This window comes from Pristiophorus japonicus, unplaced genomic scaffold (genome assembly GCF_044704955.1).
Source record: "Pristiophorus japonicus isolate sPriJap1 unplaced genomic scaffold, sPriJap1.hap1 HAP1_SCAFFOLD_493, whole genome shotgun sequence".
In the NCBI taxonomy this organism is placed as follows: domain Eukaryota; kingdom Metazoa; phylum Chordata; class Chondrichthyes; family Pristiophoridae; genus Pristiophorus; species Pristiophorus japonicus.
In genome coordinates this window covers 125,383-146,496 of record NW_027254399.1, presented here as the reverse complement: position 1 = coordinate 146,496, position 21,114 = coordinate 125,383, and the positions used below count along the sequence as shown (strand labels likewise).

At 58.5% G+C, this 21,114-nt stretch overlaps 2 protein-coding genes across 2 annotated transcripts in view; one reads left to right on the top strand and one right to left on the bottom strand.

Moving 5' to 3' along the window:
• The window catches only part of adcy3a (adenylate cyclase 3a), a gene marked incomplete at its 5' end in the record, with an annotated part of 276,081 nt that extends 255,582 nt beyond the window's left edge, over positions 1-20,499 (bottom strand). Inside the window, 5 exons of the mRNA XM_070873493.1 lie at positions 9,092-9,208; positions 9,328-9,415; positions 10,411-10,572; positions 15,499-15,641; positions 20,380-20,499. Coding sequence (XP_070729594.1) covers positions 9,092-9,208; positions 9,328-9,415; positions 10,411-10,572; positions 15,499-15,641; positions 20,380-20,499 — 630 coding nt within the window. The remainder of the gene's footprint in view (positions 1-9,091; positions 9,209-9,327; positions 9,416-10,410; positions 10,573-15,498; positions 15,642-20,379) is intronic.
• Positions 15,727-18,277, top strand: LOC139253529 (basic proline-rich protein-like). The gene is made up of 5 exons (XM_070873494.1): positions 15,727-15,768; positions 15,896-16,698; positions 16,748-16,878; positions 16,934-17,057; positions 17,143-18,277. The coding sequence occupies exons 1-5, from the start codon at positions 15,727-15,729 to the stop codon at positions 18,275-18,277; spliced, it is 2,235 nt and encodes a 744-aa protein (XP_070729595.1).
• Positions 20,500-21,114: the final 615 nt, after the last annotated feature.

Below are 21,114 nucleotides of genomic sequence, written 5' to 3'. Positions count from 1 at the left end.
CTGCCCCTGATCACTGCCCAGTGATCCCTGGGTTAGAGAGAGAGGAAATCAGCCAGGGTTCCTGCTCCTGATCACTGCCCAATGACCCCTGGGTTAGAGAGAGGGGAAATCAGCCAGGGTTCCTGCTCCTGATCACTGCCCAGTGACCCCTGGATTAGAGAGAGTGGAAATCAGCCAGGTTTCCTGCTCCTGATCACTGCCCAGTGACCCCTGGGTTAGAGAGAGGGGAAATCAGCCAGGGTTCCTGCTCCTGATCCCTGCCCAGTGACCCCTGGGTTAGAGAGAGGGGAAATCAGCCAGGGTTCCTGCTCCTGATCACTGCCCACTGACCCCTGGGTTAGAGAGAGAGGGGAAATCAGCCAGGGTTCCTGCCACTGATCACTGCCCAGTGACCCCTGGGTTAGAGAGAGGGGAAATCAGCCAGGGTTCCTGCTCCTGATCACTGCCCAGTGACCCCTGGGTTCGAGAGAGAGGGGAAATCAGCCAGGGTTCCTGCTCCTGATCACTGCCCACTGACCCCTGGGTTAGAGAGTGGGGAAATCAGCCAGGGTTCCTGCTCCTGATCACTGCCCAGTGACCCCTGGGTTAGAGAGAGAGGGGAAATCAGCCAGGGTTCCTGCTCCTGATCATTGCCCAGTGACCCCTGGGTTCGAGAGAGAGGGGAAATCAGCTCGGGTTCCTGCTCCTGATCACTGCCCAGTGATCCCTGGGTTTGAGAGAGAGGGTAAATCAGCCAGGGTTGCTGCTCCTGATCACTGCCCACTGACCCCTGGGTTAGAGAGAGAGGAAATCAGCCAGGGTTCCTGCCCCTGATCACTGCCAAGTGACCCCTGGGTTAGAGAGAGAGGAAATCAGCCAGGGTTCCTGCTCCTGATGACTGCCCAGTGACCCCTGGGTTAGAGAGAGGGGAAATCAGCCAGGGTTCCTGCTCCTGATCACTGCCCAGTGACCCCTGGGTTAGAGAGAGCGGAAATCAGCCAGGGTTCCTGCTCCTGATCACTGCCCAGTGATCCCTGGGTTAGAGAGTGGGGAAATCAGCCAGGGTTCCTGCTCCTGATCACTGCCCAGTGACCTCTGGGTTACAGAGAGGGGGAAATCAGCCAGGGTTCCTGCTCCTGATCACTGCCCCTTGACCCCTTGGTTAGAGAGAGGGGAAATCAGCCAGGGTTCCTGCTCCTGATCACTGCCCAGTGACCCCTGGGTTAGAGAGAGGGAAATCAGCCAGGATTCCTGCTCCTGATCACTGCCCACTGACCCCTGGGTTAGAGAGGGGGGAAATCAGCCAGGGTTCCTGCTCCTGATCACTGCCCACTGACCCCTGGGTTAGAGAGAGGGGAAATCAGCCAAGTTTCCTGCACCTGATCACTGCCCAGTGACCCCTGGGTTAGAGAGAGAGGGGAAATCAGCCAGGGTTCCTGCTCCTGATCACTGCCCAGTGACCCCTGGGTTAGAGAGAGGGGAAATCAGCCAGGGTTCCTGCCCCTGATCACTGCCCAGTGACCCCTGGGTTAGAGAGAGGGGAAATCAGCCAGGGTTCCTGCCCCTGATCACTGCCCAGTGACCCCTGGGTTAGAGAGAGAGGGGAAATCAGCCAGGGTTCCTGCTCCTGATCACTGCCCAGTGACCCCTGGGTTAGAGAGAGGGGAAATCAGCCAGGGTTCCTGCTCCTGATCACTGCCCACTGACCCCTGGGTTAGAGAGAGAGGGGAAATCAGCCAGGGTTCCTGCTCCTGATCACTGCCCACTGACCCCTGGGTTAGAGAGAGGAAAACAGCCAGGATTCCTGCTCCTGATCAATGCCCAGTGATCCCTGGGTTCGAGAGAGAGGAAATCAGCCAGGGTTCCTGCTCCTGATCACTGCCCAGTGACCCCTGGGTTAGAGAGAGGGGAAATCAGCCAGGGTTCCTGCCCCTGATCACTGCCCAGTGACCCCTGGGTTAGAGAGAGAGTGGAAATCAGCCAGGTTTCCTGCTCCTGATCACTGCCCAGTGACCCCTGGGTTAGAGAGAGGGGAAATCAGCCAGGATTCCTGCTCCTGATCCCTGCCCAGTGACCCCTGGGTTAGAGAGAGGGGAAATCAGCCAGGGTTCCTGCTCCTGATCACTGCCCACTGACCCCTGGGTTAGAGAGAGAGGGGAAATCAGCCGGGGTTCCTGCTCCTGATCACTGCCCAGTGACCCCTGGGTTAGAGAGAGGGGGTAAATCAGCCAGGGTTCCTGCTCCTGATCATTGCCCAGTGACCCCTGGGTTCGAGAGAGAGGGGAAATCAGCCAGGGTTCCTGCTCCTGATCACTGCCCAGTGACCCCTGGGTTAGAGAGAGGGAAATCAGCTCGGGTTCCTGCTCCTGATCACTGCCCAGTGATCCCTGGGTTCGAGAGAGAGGGTAAATCAGCCAGGGTTGCTGCTCCTGATCACTGCCCACTGACCCCTGGGTTAGAGAGAGAGGAAATCAGCCAGGGTTCCTGCCCCTGATCACTGCCAAGTGACCCCTGGGTTAGAGAGAGAGGAAATCAGCCAGGGTTCCTGCTCCTGATGACTGCCCAGTGACCCCTGGGTTAGAGAGAGGGGAAATCAGCCAGGGTTCCTGCTCCTGATCACTGCCCAGTGACCCCTGGGTTAGAGAGAGCGGAAATCAGCCAGGGTTCCTGCTCCTGATCACTGCCCAGTGATCCCTGGGTTAGAGAGTGGGGAAATCAGCCAGGGCTCCTGCTCCTGATCACTGCCCAGTGACCTCTGGGTTACAGAGAGGGGAAATCAGCCAGGGTTCCTGCTCCTGATCACTGCCCAGTGACCCCTGGGTTAGAGAGAGGGAAATCAGCCAGGGTTCCTGCTCCTGATCACTGCCCACTGACCCCTGGGTTAGAGAGAGAGGGGAAATCAGCCAAGTTTCCTGCTCCTGATCACTGCCCAGTGACCCCTGGGTTAGAGAGAGAGGGGAAATCAGCCAGGGTTCCTGCTCCTGATCACTGCCCAGTGACCCCTGGGTTAGAGGGAGATGGGAAATCAGTCAGGGTTCCTGCTCCTGATCACTGCCCAGTGACCCCTGGGTTAGAGGGAGAGGGGAAATCAGCCAGGGTTCCTGCTCCTGATCACTGCCCAGTGACCCTGGGATAGAGTGAGAGGAAATCAGCCAGGGTTCCTGCCCCTGATCACTGCCCACTGACCCCTGGGTTAGAGAGAGGGGAAATCAGCCAGGGTTCCTGCCCCTGATCCCTGCCCACTGACCCCTGGGTTAGAGAGAGGGGAAATCAGCCAGGGTTCCTGCCCCTGATCACTGCCCAGTGACCCCTGGGTTAGAGAGTGGGGAAATCAGCCAGGGTTCCTGCTCCTGATCACTGCCCCGTGACCCCTGGGTTAGAGAGAGGGGAAATCAGCCAGGGTTCCTGCTCCTGATCACTGCCCACTGACCCCTGGGTTAGAGAGAGGGAAAATCAGCCAGGGTTCCTGCTCCTGATCACTGCCCATTGACCCCTGGGTTACAGAGAGGGGAAATGAGCCATGGTTCCTGCTCTTGATCACTGCTCACTGACCCCTGGGTTAGAGAGAGAGGGCAAATCAGCCAGGGTTCCTGATCACTGCCCAGTGACCCCTGGGTTAGAGAGAGAGGGGAAATCAGCCAGGGTTCCTGCTCCTGATCACTGCCCACTGACCCCTGGGTTAGAGAGTGGGGAAATCAGCCAGGGTTCCTGCTCCTGATCACTGCCCAGTGACCCCTGGGTTCGAGAGAGAGGGGAAATCAGCCAGGGTTCCTGCTCCTGATCACTGCCCACTGACCCCTGGGTTAGAGAGTGGGGAAATCAGCCAGGGTTCCTGCTCCTGATCACTGCCCAGTGACCCCTGGGTTAGAGAGAGAGGGGAAATCAGCCAAGTTTCCTGCTCCTGATCACTGCCCAGTGACCCCTGGGTTAGAGAGAGAGGGGAAATCAGCCAGGGTTCCTGCTCCTGATCACTGCCCAGTGACCCCTGGGTTAGAGGGAGATGGGAAATCAGTCAGGGTTCCTGCTCCTGATCACTGCCCAGTGACCCCTGGGTTAGAGGGAGAGGGGAAATCAGCCAGGGTTCCTGCTCCTGATCACTGCCCAGTGACCCTGGGATAGAGAGAGAGGAAATCAGCCAGGGTTCCTGCCCCTGATCACTGCCCACTGACCCCTGGGTTAGAGAGAGGGGAAATCAGCCAGGGTTCCTGCCCCTGATCCCTGCCCACTGACCCCTGGGTTAGAGAGAGGGGAAATCAGCCAGGGTTCCTGCCCCTGATCACTGCCCAGTGACCCCTGGGTTAGAGAGTGGGGAAATCAGCCAGGGTTCCTGCTCCTGATCACTGCCCCGTGACCCCTGGGTTAGAGAGAGGGGAAATCAGCCAGGGTTCCTGCTCCTGATCACTGCCCACTGACCCCTGGGTTAGAGAGAGGGAAAATCAGCCAGGGTTCCTGCTCCTGATCACTGCCCATTGACCCCTGGGTTACAGAGAGGCGAAATGAGCCATGGTTCCTGCTCCTGATCACTGCTCACTGACCCCTGGGTTAGAGAGAGAGGGCAAATCAGCCAGGGTTCCTGATCACTGCCCAGTGACCCCTGGGTTAGAGAGAGAGGGGAAATCAGCCAGGGTTCCTGCTCCTGATCACTGCCCACTGACCCCTGGGTTAGAGAGTGGGGAAATCAGCCAGGGTTCCTGCTCCTGATCACTGCCCAGTGACCCCTGGGTTAGAGAGAGAGGGGAAATCAGCCAGGGTTCCTGCCACTGATCACTGCCCAGTGACCCCTGGGTTAGAGAGAGGGGAAATCAGCCAGGGTTCCTGCTCCTGATCACTGCCCAGTGACCCCTGGGTTAGAGAGAGAGGGGAAATCAGCCAGGGTTCCTGCTCCTGATCATTGCCCAGTGACCCCTGGGTTCGAGAGAGAGGGGAAATCAGCCAGGGTTCCTGCTCCTGATCACTGCCCAGTGACCCCTGGGTTAGAGAGAGGGAAATCAGCTCGGGTTCCTGCTCCTGATCACTGCCCAGTGATCCCTGGGTTCGAGAGAGAGGGTAAATCAGCCAGGGTTGCTGCTCCTGATCACTGCCCACTGACCCCTGGGTTAGAGAGAGAGGAAATCAGCCAGGGTTCCTGCCCCTGATCACTGCCAAGTGACCCCTGGGTTAGAGAGAGAGGAAATCAGCCAGGGTTCCTGCTCCTGATGACTGCCCAGTGACCCCTGGGTTAGAGAGAGGGGAAATCAGCCAGGGTTCCTGCTCCTGATCACTGCCCAGTGACCCCTGGGTTAGAGAGAGCGGAAATCAGCCAGGGTTCCTGCTCCTGATCACTGCCCAGTGATCCCTGGGTTAGAGAGTGGGGAAATCAGCCAGGGTTCCTGCTCCTGATCACTGCCCAGTGACCTCTGGGTTACAGAGAGGGGGAAATCAGCCAGGGTTCCTGCTCCTGATCACTGCCCCGTGACCCCTTGGTTAGAGAGAGGGGAAATCAGCCAGGGTTCCTGCTCCTGATCACTGCCCAGTGACCCCTGGGTTAGAGAGAGGGAAATCAGCCAGGGTTCCTGCTCCTGATCACTGCCCACTGACCCCTGGGTTAGAGAGGGGGGAAATCAGCCAGGGTTCCTGCTCCTGATCACTGCCCACTGACCCCTGGGTTAGAGAGAGGGGAAATCAGCCAAGTTTCCTGCTCCTGATCACTGCCCAGTGACCCCTGGGTTAGAGAGAGAGGGGAAATCAGCCAGGGTTCCTGCTCCTGATCACTGCCCAGTGACCCCTGGGTTAGAGAGAGGGGAAATCAGCCAGGGTTCCTGCCCCTGATCACTGCCCAGTGACCCCTGGGTTAGAGAGAGAGGGGAAATCAGCCAGGGTTCCTGCCCCTGATCACTGCCCAGTGACCCCTGGGTTAGAGAGAGAGGGGAAATCAGCCAGGGTTCCTGCTCCTGATCACTGCCCACTGACCCCTGGGTTAGAGAGAGGAAATCAGCCAGGATTCCTGCTCCTGATCACTGCCCAGTGATCCCTGGGTTAGAGAGAGAGGGGAAATCAGCCAGGGTTCCTGCTCCTGATCACTGCCCACTGAACCCTGGGTTAGAGAGAGGGAAATCAGCCAGGGTTCCTGATCCTGATCACTGCCCAGTGACCCCTGGGTTAGAGAGAGAGGGGAAATCAGCCAGGGTTCCTGCTCCTGATCACTGCCCAGTGACCCCTGGGTTAGAGAGAGTGGAAATCAGCCAGGGTTCCTGCTCCTGATCACTGCCCAGTGACCCCTGGGTTAGAGAGAGGGGAAATCAGCCAGAGTTCCTGCTCCTGATCACTGCCCAGTGACCCCTGGGTTAGAGAGAGGGGAAATCAGCCAGGGTTCCTGCTCCTGATCACTGCCCAGTGACCCCTGGGTTAGAGAGAGAGGGGAAATCAGCCAGGGTTCCTGCTCCTGTTCACTGCCCAGTGACCCCTGGGTTAGAGAGAGAGGGGAAATCAGCCAGGGTTCCTGCTCCTGATCACTGTCCACTGACCCCTGGGTTAGAGAGAGAGGGGAAATCAGCCAGGGTTCCTGATCACTGCCCAGTGACCCCTGGGTTAGAGAGAGGGGAAATCAGCCAGGGTTCCTGCTCCTGATCACTGCTCAGTGACCCCTGGGTTAGAGAGAGAGTGGAAATCAGCCAGGGTTCCTGCTCCTGATCACTGCCCACTTAACCCTGGGTTAGAGAGAGGGGAAATAAGCCAGGTTTTCTGCTCCTGATCACTGCCCACTGACCCCTGGGTTAGAGAGAGGGGAAATCAGCCAGGGTTCCTGCTCCTGATCACTGCCCAGTGACCCCTGGGTTAGAGAGAGAGAGGGGAAATCAGCCAGGGTTCCTGCTCCTGATCATTGCCCAGTGTCCCCTGGGTTAGAGAGAGGAGAAATCAGCCAGGGTTCCTGCTCCTGATCACTGCCCCGTGACCCCTGGGTTAGAGAGAGAGGGGAAATCAGCCAGGGTTCCTGCTCCTGATCACTGCCCAGTGATCCCTGGGTTAGAGAGTGGGGAAATCAGCCAGGGTTCCTGCTCCTGATCACTGCCCAGTGACCTCTGGGTTACAGAGAGGGGGAAATCAGCCAGGGTTCCTGCTCCTGATCACTGCCCCGTGACCCCTTGGTTAGAGAGAGGGGAAATCAGCCAGGGTTCCTGCTCCTGATCACTGCCCAGTGACCCCTGGGTTAGAGAGAGGGAAATCAGCCAGGGTTCCTGCTCCTGATCACTGCCCACTGACCCCTGGGTTAGAGAGGGGGGAAATCAGCCAGGGTTCCTGCTCCTGATCACTGCCCACTGACCCCTGGGTTAGAGAGAGGGGAAATCAGCCAAGTTTCCTGCTCCTGATCACTGCCCAGTGACCCCTGGGTTAGAGAGAGAGGGGAAATCAGCCAGGGTTCCTGCTCCTGATCACTGCCCAGTGACCCCTGGGTTAGAGAGAGGGGAAATCAGCCAGGGTTCCTGCCCCTGATCACTGCCCAGTGACCCCTGGGTTAGAGAGAGAGGGGAAATCAGCCAGGGTTCCTGCCCCTGATCACTGCCCAGTGACCCCTGGGTTAGAGAGAGAGGGGAAATCAGCCAGGGTTCCTGCTCCTGATCACTGCCCACTGACCCCTGGGTTAGAGAGAGGAAATCAGCCAGGATTCCTGCTCCTGATCACTGCCCAGTGATCCCTGGGTTAGAGAGAGAGGGGAAATCAGCCAGGGTTCCTGCTCCTGATCACTGCCCACTGAACCCTGGGTTAGAGAGAGGGAAATCAGCCAGGGTTCCTGATCCTGATCACTGCCCAGTGACCCCTGGGTTAGAGAGAGAGGGGAAATCAGCCAGGGTTCCTGCTCCTGATCACTGCCCAGTGACCCCTGGGTTAGAGAGAGTGGAAATCAGCCAGGGTTCCTGCTCCTGATCACTGCCCAGTGACCCCTGGGTTAGAGAGAGGGGAAATCAGCCAGGGTTCCTGCTCCTGATCACTGCCCAGTGACCCCTGGGTTAGAGAGAGAGGGGAAATCAGCCAGGGTTCCTGCTCCTGTTCACTGCCCAGTGACCCCTGGGTTAGAGAGAGAGGGGAAATCAGCCAGGGTTCCTGCTCCTGATCACTGTCCACTGACCCCTGGGTTAGAGAGAGAGGGGAAATCAGCCAGGGTTCCTGATCACTGCCCAGTGACCCCTGGGTTAGAGAGAGGGGAAATCAGCCAGGGTTCCTGCTCCTGATCACTGCTCAGTGACCCCTGGGTTAGAGAGAGAGTGGAAATCAGCCAGGGTTCCTGCTCCTGATCACTGCCCACTTAACCCTGGGTTAGAGAGAGGGGAAATAAGCCAGGTTTTCTGCTCCTGATCACTGCCCACTGACCCCTGGGTTAGAGAGAGGGGAAATCAGCCAGGGTTCCTGCTCCTGATCACTGCCCAGTGACCCCTGGGTTAGAGAGAGAGAGGGGAAATCAGCCAGGGTTCCTGCTCCTGATCACTGCCCAGTGTCCCCTGGGTTAGAGAGAGGAGAAATCAGCCAGGGTTCCTGCTCCTGATCACTGCCCCGTGACCCCTGGGTTAGAGAGAGAGGGGAAATCAGCCAGGGTTCCTGCTCCTGATCACTGCCCACTGACCCCTGGGTTAGAAAGAGGGGAAATCAGCCAGGGTTCCTGCTCCTGATCACTGCCCCGTGACCCCTGGGTTAGAGAGAGAGGGGAAATCAGCCAGGGTTCCTGCTCCTGATCACTGCCCACTGACCCCTGGGTTAGAAAGAGGGGAAATCAGCCAGGGTTCCTGCTCCTGATCACTGCCCCGTGACCCCTGGGTTAGAGAGAGAGGGGAAATCAGCCAGGGTTCCTGCTCCTGATCACTGCCCCGTGACCCCTGGGTTAGAGAGAGAGGAAATCAGCCAGGGTTCCTGCTCCTGATCACTGCCCCGTGACACCTGGGTTAGAGAGAGAGGAAATCAGCCAGGGTTCCTGCTCCTGATCACTGCCCCGTGACCCCTGGGTTAGAGAGAGGGGAAATCAGCCAGGGTTCCTGCTCCTGATCACTGCCCCGTGACCCATGCTGAGAAGTGGGTGTGAGCTGATGTATAAATGATTGCGTGCGCCTGTGTGTGTGTGAGCGTTCCCGGGATGGAGACTCACCATGTCTGCAATATCTGCGGCGGTGAGGATGAGGATAGCGGCCATTGCCCAGGTGTTCCTGGCCCACCGAGTCCGGTCGATCCACGTTGAGAACATCACCAGCTTCTGTGGGAAGACCTGGGGAGGAACAGTATCAGCATCAGCTCTCGGAGGCTGGGAGCAGTGACCAGCAGGACAATGGCCGGGTTATATACAGGGGATCAGATCCCGAGTCGGGCCTGTGGTTATCGGCTCACCCTGGGGAAGATGGCAGCCAGGGAACACAGCGTGATGATCAGCAGCAGAATCTCCCCCACCAGGAACGTGATGTAATTGGCCATCAGCCTGTGCAAAGACAAAGAGGCCAATCATAGGAAAGGGCATTTAATTGATCAACCTCCGACCCCTGACCTCACATCCCGACACAGCACCCTGACCACTGACCTCACACTACGACCCCTGACCCCACACCATGATCTCACACCCCGACCCCTGACCTCACACCCCGACCCCATGCCCTCGACCCCTGACCTCACCCCATGACCCCATACCCTGCCCTCACCCGACTTCACGTCCACACCCATGACCCCTCACTCTGACCCCTGACCTCACTCTCTGACTTCACTCTGACCCCGGACCTCACTCACTGACCCCGGACCTCACTCTCTGACCCCGGACCTCACTCTGACCCCGGACCTCACTCTCTGACCCCGGACCTCACTCTCTGACCCCGGACCCCACTCTCCGACCCCGGACCCCACTCTCCGACCCCTGACCTCACTCTCTGACCCCTGACCTCTAACCTCACTCTCCGACCCCTGACCTCACTCTCTGACCCCTGACCGCACTCTCCGACCCCTGACCTCACTCTCCGACCCCTGACCTCACTCTCCGGCCCCTGACCTCACTCTCTGACCCCGGACCTCACTCTCTGACCCTGGACCTCACTCTCTGACCCCGGACCTCACTCTACGGCCCCTGACCTCACTCTCCGGCCCCTGACCTCACTCTCTGACCCCTGACCTCACTCTCTGACCCCTGACCTCACTCTCTGACCCCTGACCTCACTCTCCGACCCCTGACCTCACTCTCTGACCCTTGACCTCACTCTGACCCCTGACCTCACTCTCTGACCCCTGACCTCACTCTGACCCCTGACATCACTCTCTCACCCTTGACCTCACTCTCTGACCCCAGATCTCACTCTGACCCCTGACCTCACTCTGACCCCTGACCACACTCTCTGACCCCTGACCTCACTCTCCGACCCCTGACCTCACTCTCCGACCCCTGACCTCACTCTCCGACCCCTGACCTCACTCTCTGACCCCTGACCTCACCCAGGGTCGATGAAAAGCTGCACCAGGAAGGTGAAGGCGAGGACAACACAGGAACAGCTGAAAGCCGCCCCACTCTGCTTCTCCCTCTCCACCGAGAAACGGCTCTCCAGCTCGGGGTCGGTGAATCGCATCGAGACACGGTTGGTGCATTTCCCTTTCAACCTGTTCGAGGGAGAGAGCACGAGGGTGAGTGAACCGAGATAGTCAGTTTAACCTCACTAGTGGGGAAGCTTTTCAAAATGATAATCCAGGACAAAATTACTAGTCACTTGGACAAATATAGATTGATTAGAATCAGAGAGGTTTACAGCACAGAAGGAGGCCATTTGGCCCATCGTGTCCACACCGGCCGACCAAGAGCTACCCGGCCTAATCCCATTTTCCCGCTCTCGGTCAGTAGCCCTGTAGGTTACGGCACTTCAGGTACATCCAGGTCCTGTTTAAATGTGGTGAGGGTTTCTGCCTCTACCACCCTTTCAGGCCGTGAGTTCCAGACCCCCACCACCCTCTGGGTGTAGAAATCTTCCCTCAAATCCCCTCTAAACCTCCCCCCAATTACTTTAAATCTATGCCCCCTGGTTATTGACCCCTCTGCCAAGGGAATAGTCCTCCCTATCCACTCTATTCAGGCCCCTCATAATTTTTGCACCTCAATCAGGTCTCCCCTCAGCCTCCTCTGTTCGAAAGAAAACAACCCCAGCCTATCCAATCTCTCCTCATAGCTAAAATTCTCCACTCCAGGCAACATCCTGGTAAATCTCCTCTGTACCCTCTCCAGTGCAATCACATCCTTCCTGTAATGTGGTGACCAGAACTGCACGCAGTACTCCAGCTGTGGCCTAACCAGTCTTTTACACAGTTCAAGCATAACCCCCCCTGCTCTTGTATTCCATGCCTCAGCTAATAAAGGCAAGTATTCCGTATGCCTTCTTAACCACCTTATCCACCTGGCCTGCTACCTTCAGGGATCTGTGGACCTGCACTCCCAGGTCTCTTTGTTCATCTACACTTCTCAGTGTCCTACCATTTAATGTGTATTCCCTTTCCTTGTTAGCCCTCCCCAAATACATTACCTCACACTTCTCCAGATGAAATTCCATTTGCCACTGTTCTGCCCACCTGACCAGTTCACGGATATCTTCCTGCAGTCTGCAGCTTTCTTCTTCATTATCAATCACACGGCCGATTGTCGTGTCATCTGCAAACTTTTTAATCATACTCCCTATATTCAAGTCGAGATCATTGATATATACCACAAAAAGCAAGGGACCCAGCACTGAGCCCTGCGGAACCCCACTGGAAACATCCTTCCAGTCACAAAAACACCCATCAACCATTACCCTTTGCTTCCTGCCTCTGAGCCAATTTTGGATCCAACTTGTCACTTTGCCCTGGATCCCATGGACTTTTACTTTCGTGACCAGTCTGCCATGTGGGACCTTATCAAAGCTTTGCTAAAATCCATATACACTGCATCAAACACACTGCCCTCATCGACCCTCCTGGTTACCTCCTCGAAAATTCAATCAGGTTAGTCAGACACGACCTTCCCTTAACAAATCCGTGCTGACTGTCCCTGATCGATCCATGTCTTTCTAAATGAAGATTTATCCTGTCCCTCAGGATTTTTTCCAATAATTTTCCCACCACTGAGGTTAGGCTGACTGGCCTGTAATTACTCGGTCTATCCCTTTCTCTCTATTTAAACAACGGTACAACGTTAGCTGTCCTCCAGTACCACACCTGTAGCCAGAGAGGATTGGAAAATTGTATTAATGAAGGAAAGCCAGCACTGATTGATTAAGGCAAATCATATTTAACCAAGTTGAGAGTTTTTTGATGAGGTAACAGAGAGGGTTGATGAGGACAATGTGGTCGACGTGGTGGACATGGAATTCCAAAAGGCGTTTGATAAAGTGCCACATAATCGGCTTGCAGCAAAGTTGAAGCCCTAAAAGGGACAGGGGCAGTATGGATAGGGGATTGTCTCAGTGACAGGAAACAGAGAGTAGTGGTGAACAGTTGTTTCTGGGACTGGGGGAAGGTATACAGTGGTGTTCCCCAGGGGTCGGGACTGGGACCATCGCTTTTCCTGATATATATTAATGACCTGGTTGTGGGTGTACAGGGCACAATTTCAAAATTTACAGATGACACAAAACTTGGAAGTATAGTGAACAGTGAGGAGGATAGTGATAGACTTCAGGAAGACAGACAGGCTGGTGGGATGGGCGGGCACGGGGCAGATGGAATTTAACGCATAAAAGTGCAAAGTGATATATTTTGGTAGGAAGAATGAGCAGAGGCAATATAAACTGAAGGGTACAATCCTAAAGGGGGTGCAGGAACAGAGACACCTGGGGGTATGTGCACAAATCACTGAAGGTGGCAGGGCAGGTTGAGACAGTGGTCAAAAAGGTTATGGGATCCTGGGCTTCATGAATAGAGTCATAAAATACAAAAGCAGGGAAGTTATGAAGAATCTATAAAACACTGGTTCAGTCTCAACTGGAGTATTGTGTCCAATTCTGGGCACCGCCCTTCAGGGAGGATGTGAAGGCCTGAGAGAGGGAGCAGAAAAGATTTACAAGACTGGTTCCAGGTATGTAGAACTTCAGTTACATGGATAGACTGGAGAATTGTACATCCCTGTCTGGAGTAAAAATAAAATGGGGAAGGTGGCTCAACCGTGGCTAACAAGGGAAATTAAGGATAGTGTTAAATCCAAGGAAGAGGCATATAAATTGGCAGAAAAAGCAGCAAACCTGAGGACTGGGAGAAATTTAGAACTCAGCAGAGGAGGACCAAGGGTTTAATTAGGAGGGGGAAAATAGAGTATGAGAGGAAGCTTGCTGGGAAAATAAAAACTGACTGCAAAAGCTTCTATAGATATGTGAAGAGAAAAAGATTAGTGAAGACAAACGTAGGTCCCTTGCAGTCAGAATCAGGTGAATTTATAATGGAGAACAAAGAAATGGCAGACCAATTGAACAAATACTTTGGTTTGTCTTCACGAAGGAAGACACAAATAAACTTCCGGATGTTCTAGGGGACAGTGGGTCCAGTGAGAAGGAGGAACTGAAGGAAATCCTTATTAGGTAGGAAATTGTGTTAGGGAAATTGATGGGATTGAAGGCCGATAAATCCCCAGGGCCTGATAGTCTGCATCCCAGAGTACTTAAGGAAGTGGCCCTAGAAATAGTGGATGCATTGGTGATCATTTTCCAACAGTCTATCGACTCGGGATCAGTTCTTATGGACTGGAGGGTAGCTAATGTAAGACCACTTTTTAAAAAGGGAGGGAGAGAGAAAGCGGGTAATTATAGACCGGTTAGCCTGACATCAGTAGTGGGGAAAATGTTGGAATCAATTATTAAAGATGAAATAGCAGCGCATTTGGAAAGCAGTGACAGGATCGGTCCAAGTCAGCATGGATTTATGAAAGGGAAATCATGCTTGACAAATCTTCTGGAATTTTTTGAATATTTAAAGAGTAGAGTGGACAAGGGAGAACCAGTGGATGTGGTGTATTTGGACTTTCAGAAGGCTTTTGACAAGGTCCCACACGAGAGATTGGTGTGCAAAATCAAAGCACATGGTATTGTGGGTAATATACTGACGTGGATACAGAACTGGTTGGCAGACAGGAAGCAGAGAGTCAGGATAAACGGGTCTTTTTCAGAATGGCAGGCAGTGACTAGTGGAGTGCCGCAGGGCTCATTGCTGGGACCCCAGCTCTTTACAATATACATTAACGATTTGGATGAAGGAATTGAGTGTAATATCTCCAAGTTTGCAGATGACACTAAGCTGGGTGACGGTGTGAGCTGTGAGGAGGATGCTAGGAGGCTGCAGAGTGACTTGGACAGGTTAGGCGAGTGGGCCAATGCATGGCAGATGCAGTATAATGTGGATAAATGTGAGGTTATCCACTTTAGGGGCAAAAACGCAAAGACAGAATATTATCTGAATGGCGGCAGATTAGGAAAAGGGGAGGTGCAACGAGACTTGGGTGTCATGGTTCATCAGTTATTGAAAGTTGGCATGCAGGTACAGCAGGTGGTGAAGAAGGCAAATGGTATGTTGACCTTCATAGCTAGGGGATTTGAGTATAGGAGCAGGGAGGTGTTGCTACAGTTGTATAGGGCCTTAGTGAGGCCCCACCTGGAATATCGTGTTCAGTTTTGGTCGCCTAATCTGAGAAAGGACATTCTTGCTATTGAGGGAGTGCAGCGAAAGTTCACCAGACTGATTCCAGGGATGGCAGGACTGACATATGAGGAGAGACTGGATCAACTCGGCTTATATTCACTGGAGTTTAGAAGAATGAGAGGGGATCTCATAGAAACATATAAAATTGTGATGGGACTGGACAGGCTAGATGCAGGAAGAATGTTCCCGATGTTGGGACATAGTCTTAGGATAAGGGGTAGGCCATTTAGGACTGAGATGAGGAGAAACTTCTTCACTCAGAGAGTTGTTAACCTGTGGAATTCTCTATCGCAGAGAGTTGTTGAGGCCAGTTCATTGGATATATTCAAGAGGGAGTTAGATATGGCCCTTACGGCTAAAGGGATCAAGGGGTATGGAGAGAAATCAGGAAAGGGGTACTGAGGGAATGATCAGCCATGATCTTATTGAATGGTGGTGCAGGCTCGAAGGGCCGAATGGCCTACTCCTGCACCTAGTTTCTATGTTTCTAAACTGGGGTTATTCTCCTTGGAGCAGAGAAGGTTGAGAGGAGATTTGACAGAGGTCTTCAAAATCATGAGGGGACTGGACAGAGTAGATGGAGAGAAACTGTTCCCATTGGTGGGTCGGGAACCAGAGGCCACAGATTTAAGGTGATTGGCTGAAGAACCAAAGTGGCTGTACACACATAGATGGAGGTTAGGCTCTGAACCCCAGTGTTGACCCCCGAGCATTGGTCCCGACCCCCAGTGATGACCCGCGACCCAGTGTTGACCCCCGACCCCCGGCCCCAGTGATGACCCCGAGCGTTGACCCCCGACCCCAAGCGTTGGCCACCGACCCCCAGCGATGACCCCTGACCCCCAGCGATGACCCCTGACCCCCAGCGATACTTACGCCTGCATGGTCTCTCGCTCCAACAAAGCCTCATTCAATAAATTGTTCAGCTCCAGCTGGTTCTGTTGAGCATCTATCACTTGCTCTGACAGATCGCGCAGACGGAGACGCCTCCGAGGGTTAGGAAACGAAGGGTTAACGACCTACGCATACAACAGGCAGGAGAGGGAGAGGGGGTGGGAGTGAGTGGCATGGCTGCTTAATGTCAGAGTTTATTGCGGCTCAGGAATGTTACACACAAACCTCACCCTTCGATACTGCCCCGTGTCAGTATTGAGCTGCTATACCGCACAGTAAAGGGCCACAGGGAGGGTCACTGCTGTTGCCCCGGGGCACATCACAGCCCACTGTCGGACTGAGCACAGGGGGCACCAGCGGCTGGCCCACCCATCCCCAGCTCCGGCCCCGGCCCCGGCCCCGGCCCCAAACCCGGCCCCAAACCCAGCCCCAGCTCCGGCCCCAAACCCGGCCCCAAACCCAGCCCCAGCCCCGGCCCCAAACCCGGCCCCAGCTCCGGCCCCAAACCCAGCCCCAAACCCGGCCCCAAACCCGGCCCCAAACCCGGCCCCAGCCCCGGCCCCAAACCCGGCCCCGGCCCCAAACCCAGCCCCAAACCCGGCCCCAGCCCCAAACCCAGCCCCAAACCCGGCCCCAAACCCGGCCCCAAACCCGGCCCCAGCTCCGGCCCCAAACCCGGCCCCAGCCCCAAACCCAGCCCCAAACCCGGCCCCGGCCCCAAACCCGGCCCCAAACCCGGCCCCGGCCCCAAACCCAGCCCCAAACCCGGCCCCAAACCCGGCCCCAGCCCCGGCCCCAAACCCAGCCCCAAACCCGGCCCCAAACCCAGCCCCAAACCCGGCCCCAAACCCGGCCCCAGCCCCGGCCCCAAACCCGGCCCCAGCCCCGGCCCCAAACCCAGCCCCAAACCCAGCCCCAGCTCCGGCCCCAAAACCGGCCCCAGCCCCGGCCCCAAACCCAGCCCCAAACCCAGCCCCAGCTCCGGCCCCAAACCCGGCCCCAGCCCCGGCCCCAAACCCAGCCCCAAACCCGGCCCCAAACCCAGCCCCAAACCCGTCCCCAGCTCCGGTCCCAAACCCGGCCCCAAACCCGGCCCCGGCCCCAAACCCAGCCCCAAACCCGGCCCCGGCCCCGGCCCCGGCCCCGGCCCCAAACCCGGCCCCAGCCCCGGCCCCAAACCCGGCCCCAAACCCGGCCCCAGCCCCGGCCCCGGCCCCAAACCCGGCCCCAGCCCCGGCCCCGGCCCCAAACCCGGCCCCAGCCCCGGCCCCAAACCCTGCCCCAAACCCGGCCCCAGCCCCGGCCCCGGCCCCAAACCCGGCCCCAGCCCCGGCCCCGGCCCCAAACCCGGCCCCAGCCCCGGCCCCAAACCCTGCCCCAAACCCGGCCCCAAACCCGGCCCCGGCCCCAAACCCAGCCCCAAACCGGCCCCAGCCCCAAACCCGGCCCCAGCCCCGGCCCCGGCCCCAAACCCGGCCCCAGCCCCGGCCCCGGCCCCAAACCCGGCCCCAGCCCCGGCCCCAAACCCTGCCCCAAGCCCGGCCCCAAACCCGGCCCCGGCCCCAAACCCAGCCCCAAACCCGGCCCCAAACCCGGCCCCAAACCCGGCCCCAAACCCGGCCCCAGCTCCGGCCCCAAACCCGGCCCCAAACCCGGCCCCAGCCCCGGCCCCAGCCCCGGCCCCAAACCCGGCCCCAAACCCGGCCCCAAACCCAGCCCCAAACCCGGCCCCAAACCCAGCCCCAAACCCGGCCCCAAACCCGGCCCCAGCCCCAAACCCGGCCCCAAACCCGGCCCCGGCCCCAAACCCGGCCCCGGCCCCAAACCCAGCCCCAAACCCGGCCCCAAACCCGGCCCCAGCCCCGGCCCCAAACCCAGCCCCAAACCCGGCCCCAAACCCAGCCCCAAACCCGGCCCCAAACCCGGCCCCAGCCCCGGCCCCAAATCCAGCCCCAAACCCAGCCCCAGCTCCGGCCCCAAACCCGGCCCCAGCCCCGGCCCCAAACCCAGCCCCAAACCCGGCCCCAAACCCAGCCCCAAACCCAGCCCCAAACCCGTCCCCAGCTCCGGCCCCAAACCCGGCCCCAAACCCGGCCCCGGCCCCAAACCCAGCCCCAAACCCGGCCCCGGCCCCGGCCCCAAACCCGGCCCCAAACCCGGCCCCAGCCCCGGCCCCAAACCCGGCCCCAGCCCCGGCCCCAGCCCCGGCCCCAGCCCCGGCCCCGGCCCCAAACCCGGCCCCAGCCCCGGCCCCGGCCCCAAACCCGGCCCCAGCCCCGGCCCCAAACCCTACCCCAAACCCGGCCCCAGCCCCGGCCCCGGCCCCAAACCCGGCCCCAGCCCCGGCCCCGGCCCCAAACCCGGCCCCAGCCCCGGCCCCAAACCCTGCCCCAAACCCGGCCCCAAACCCGGCCCCAGCCCCGGCCCCAAACCCTGCCCCAAACCCGGCCCCAAACCCGGCCCCAGCTCCGGCCCCAAACCCGGCCCCAGCTCCGGCCCCAAACCCGGCCCCGGCCCCAAACCCAGCCCCAAACCCGGCCCCGGCCCCAAACCTGGCCCCGGCCCCGGCCCCAAACCTGGCCCCATACCTGGCCTCAGCTCCGGACCAAGCCCCGGCCCCGGCCCCAAACCCAGCCCCAAACCCGGCTCCAGCCCCGGCCCCAAACCCGGCCCCACGCTCGGGCAATGCCGCCAGTTGGTGTTGCCCCAACTGAAGGAGTTACTGAACTGGACCGACTCGAGACCTGAGTGGAATGGGTGAGATTGAGGAATATCACTCCATGTACCAGAGGTCTTCAGACGGAGAGTTACCAGAGAGTGCAACAGGTCACACACAGAGTCAGCAGCAGACACAGGCACATTCTAGGGCCACCTGTCTGCAGCAAGGACCCAAGGCAGCATATACAATGGAGAATGCTGACACTGTACGCGCCTCCCCGTGTCCGCCATTCCACGCCACGCAGCACCTGCCCGTGTCCGCCATTCCACACAGCGCCTCCCCGTGTCCGCCATTCCACGCAGCACCTCCCCGTGTCCGCCATTCCACGCAGCACCTCCCCATGTCCGCCATTCCACGCAACACGTCCCCGTGTCCGCCATTCCACGCCACGCAGCACCTGCCCGTGTCCGCCATTCCACACAGCGCCTCCCCGTGTCCGCCATTCCACACAGCGCCTCCCCGTGTCCGCCATTCCACACAGCGCCTCCCCGTGTCCGCCATTCCACACAGCGCCTCCCCGTGTCCGCCATTCCACGCAGCATCTCCCCGTGTCCCGCCATTCCACACAGCGCCTCCCCGTGTCCGCCATTCCACGCAGCACCTCCCCGTGTCCCGCCATTCCACACAGCGCCTCCCCGTGTCCGCCATTCCACGCAGCACCTCCCCGTGTCCCGCCATTCCACACAGCGCCTCCCCGTGTCCCGCCATTCCACGCAGCACCTGCCCGTGTCCGCCATTCCAGGCAGCGCCTGCCCATGTCCGCCATTCCACGCAACACCTCCCCGTGTCCGCCATTCCACGCAGCACCTCCCCGTGTCCGCCATTCCACGCAGCGCCTCCCCGTGTCCGCCATTCCACGCAGCGCCTCCCCGTGTCCCGCCATTCCACGCAGCGCCTCCCCGTGTCCCGCCATTCCACGCAGCACCTCCCCGTGTCCCGCCATTCCACGCAACACCTCCCCGTGTCCGCCATTCCACGCAACACCTCCCCGTGTCCGCCATTCCACGCAGCACCTGCCCGTGTCCGCCATTCCACGCAGCGCCTCCCCGTGTCCGCCATTCCACGCAGCGCCTGCCCGTGTCCGCCATTCCACGCAGCGCCTGCCCGTGTCCGCCATTCCACGCAGCGCAGCACCTGCCCGTGTCCGCCATTCCACGCAGCACCTCCCCGTGTCCGCCATTCCACGCAGCACCTCCCCGTGTCCGCCATTCCACGCAGCACCTGCCCGTGTCCGCCATTCCACGCAGCGCCTCCCCGTGTCCGCCATGCCACGCAGCACCTCCCCGTGTCCGCCATTCCACGCAGCACCTCCCCGTGTCCGCCATTCCACGCAGCGCAGCACCTCCCCGTGTCCCGCCATTCCACGCAGCGCCTGCCCGTGTCCGCCATTCCACGCAGCACCTCCCCGTGTCCGCCATTCCACGCCACGCAGCACCTCCCCGTGTCCGCCATTCCACGCAGCACCTCCCCGTGTCCGCCATTCCACGCAGCGCTTGCCCGTGTCCGCCATTCCACGCAGCACCTCCCCGTGTCCGCCATTCCACGCCACGCAGCACCTCCCCGTGTCCGCCATTCCACGCAGCACCTGACCATGTCCCGCCATTCCACGCAGCACCTCCCCGTGTCCGCCATTCCACGCAGCGCTTGCCCGTGTCCGCCATTCCACGCCACGCAGCACCTGCCCGTGTCCGCCATTCCACACAGCGCCTCCCCGTGTCCCGCCATTCCACGCCACGCAGCACCTGCCCGTGTCCGCCATTCCACGCAGCGCCTCCCCGTGTCCCGCCATTCCACGCAGCGCCTCCCCGTGTCCGCCATTCCAGGCAGCGCCTCCCCGTGTCCGCCATTCCAGGCAGCGCCTCCCCGTGTCCGCCATTCCACGCAGCACCTGCCCATGTCCCGCCATTCCACGCAGCGCCTCCCCGTGTCCCGCCATTCCACGCAGCGCCTCCCCGTGTCCGCCATTCCAGGCAGCACCTGCCCATGTCCCGCCATTCCACGCAGCACCTCCCCGTGTCCGCCATTCCACGCAGCGCAGCACCTCCCCGTGTCCCGCCATTCCACGCAGCACCTCCCCGTGTCCGCCATTCCACGCAGCGCCTCCCCGTGTCCGCCATTGCGCACGGTACGCGCCGCTCATTCACCCGTGCGTCCAGCTCCTCGGGGGGATCTGGTGTAGTGCAGCTGGTGTGGACACTGCCGTTACAATCTGTGGTGTTGATCAACAGTGGCGAGTTTCCATTGGACGACATGAGAGACAACTTCTGAAAAAGAGCGGAAGGGTATGGGGGGTATATCAGAGAGAGATCGATGATTAAATCAGAGAGAGCGCGACAGTTAACAACAAGAGGGAACATCAGAAATAGGAGCAGGAGGCCATTCGGCCCCTCGAGCCTGCTCCACCATTCAATAAGATCACGGCTGATCTCCATATCCCTCGATTCCCCTTGATACCAAAAACCTATCCAAAAATATATTCAGAGACTGAGCCTCCACAGCTCTCTGAGGCAGAAAATTCCAAATATTCACCACCCTCTGAGTGAAGAAATTCCTCCTCATCTCAGTCCTAAATGGCCGGCCCCTTATCCTGAGACTGTGACCCCTGGTTCTAGACTCCCCAGCCCGGGGGGAAACAACCTCTCAGCATCTACCCTGTCAATCCCCCTCAGAATCTAGTGTGTTTCAATGAGATCCCCTCTCATTCTTCTAAACTCCAGAGAGTATCGGCCCATTCTACACAATCTCTCACCGGAAGACAGCCCTCTCATCCTCAGGATCAATCTGGTGAACCTTCGTTACACCGCCTCAAAGGCAAGTATATCCTTCCTTACATAAAGAGACCAAAACTGTACACAGTACTCCAGATTAAAAGTGTGGGA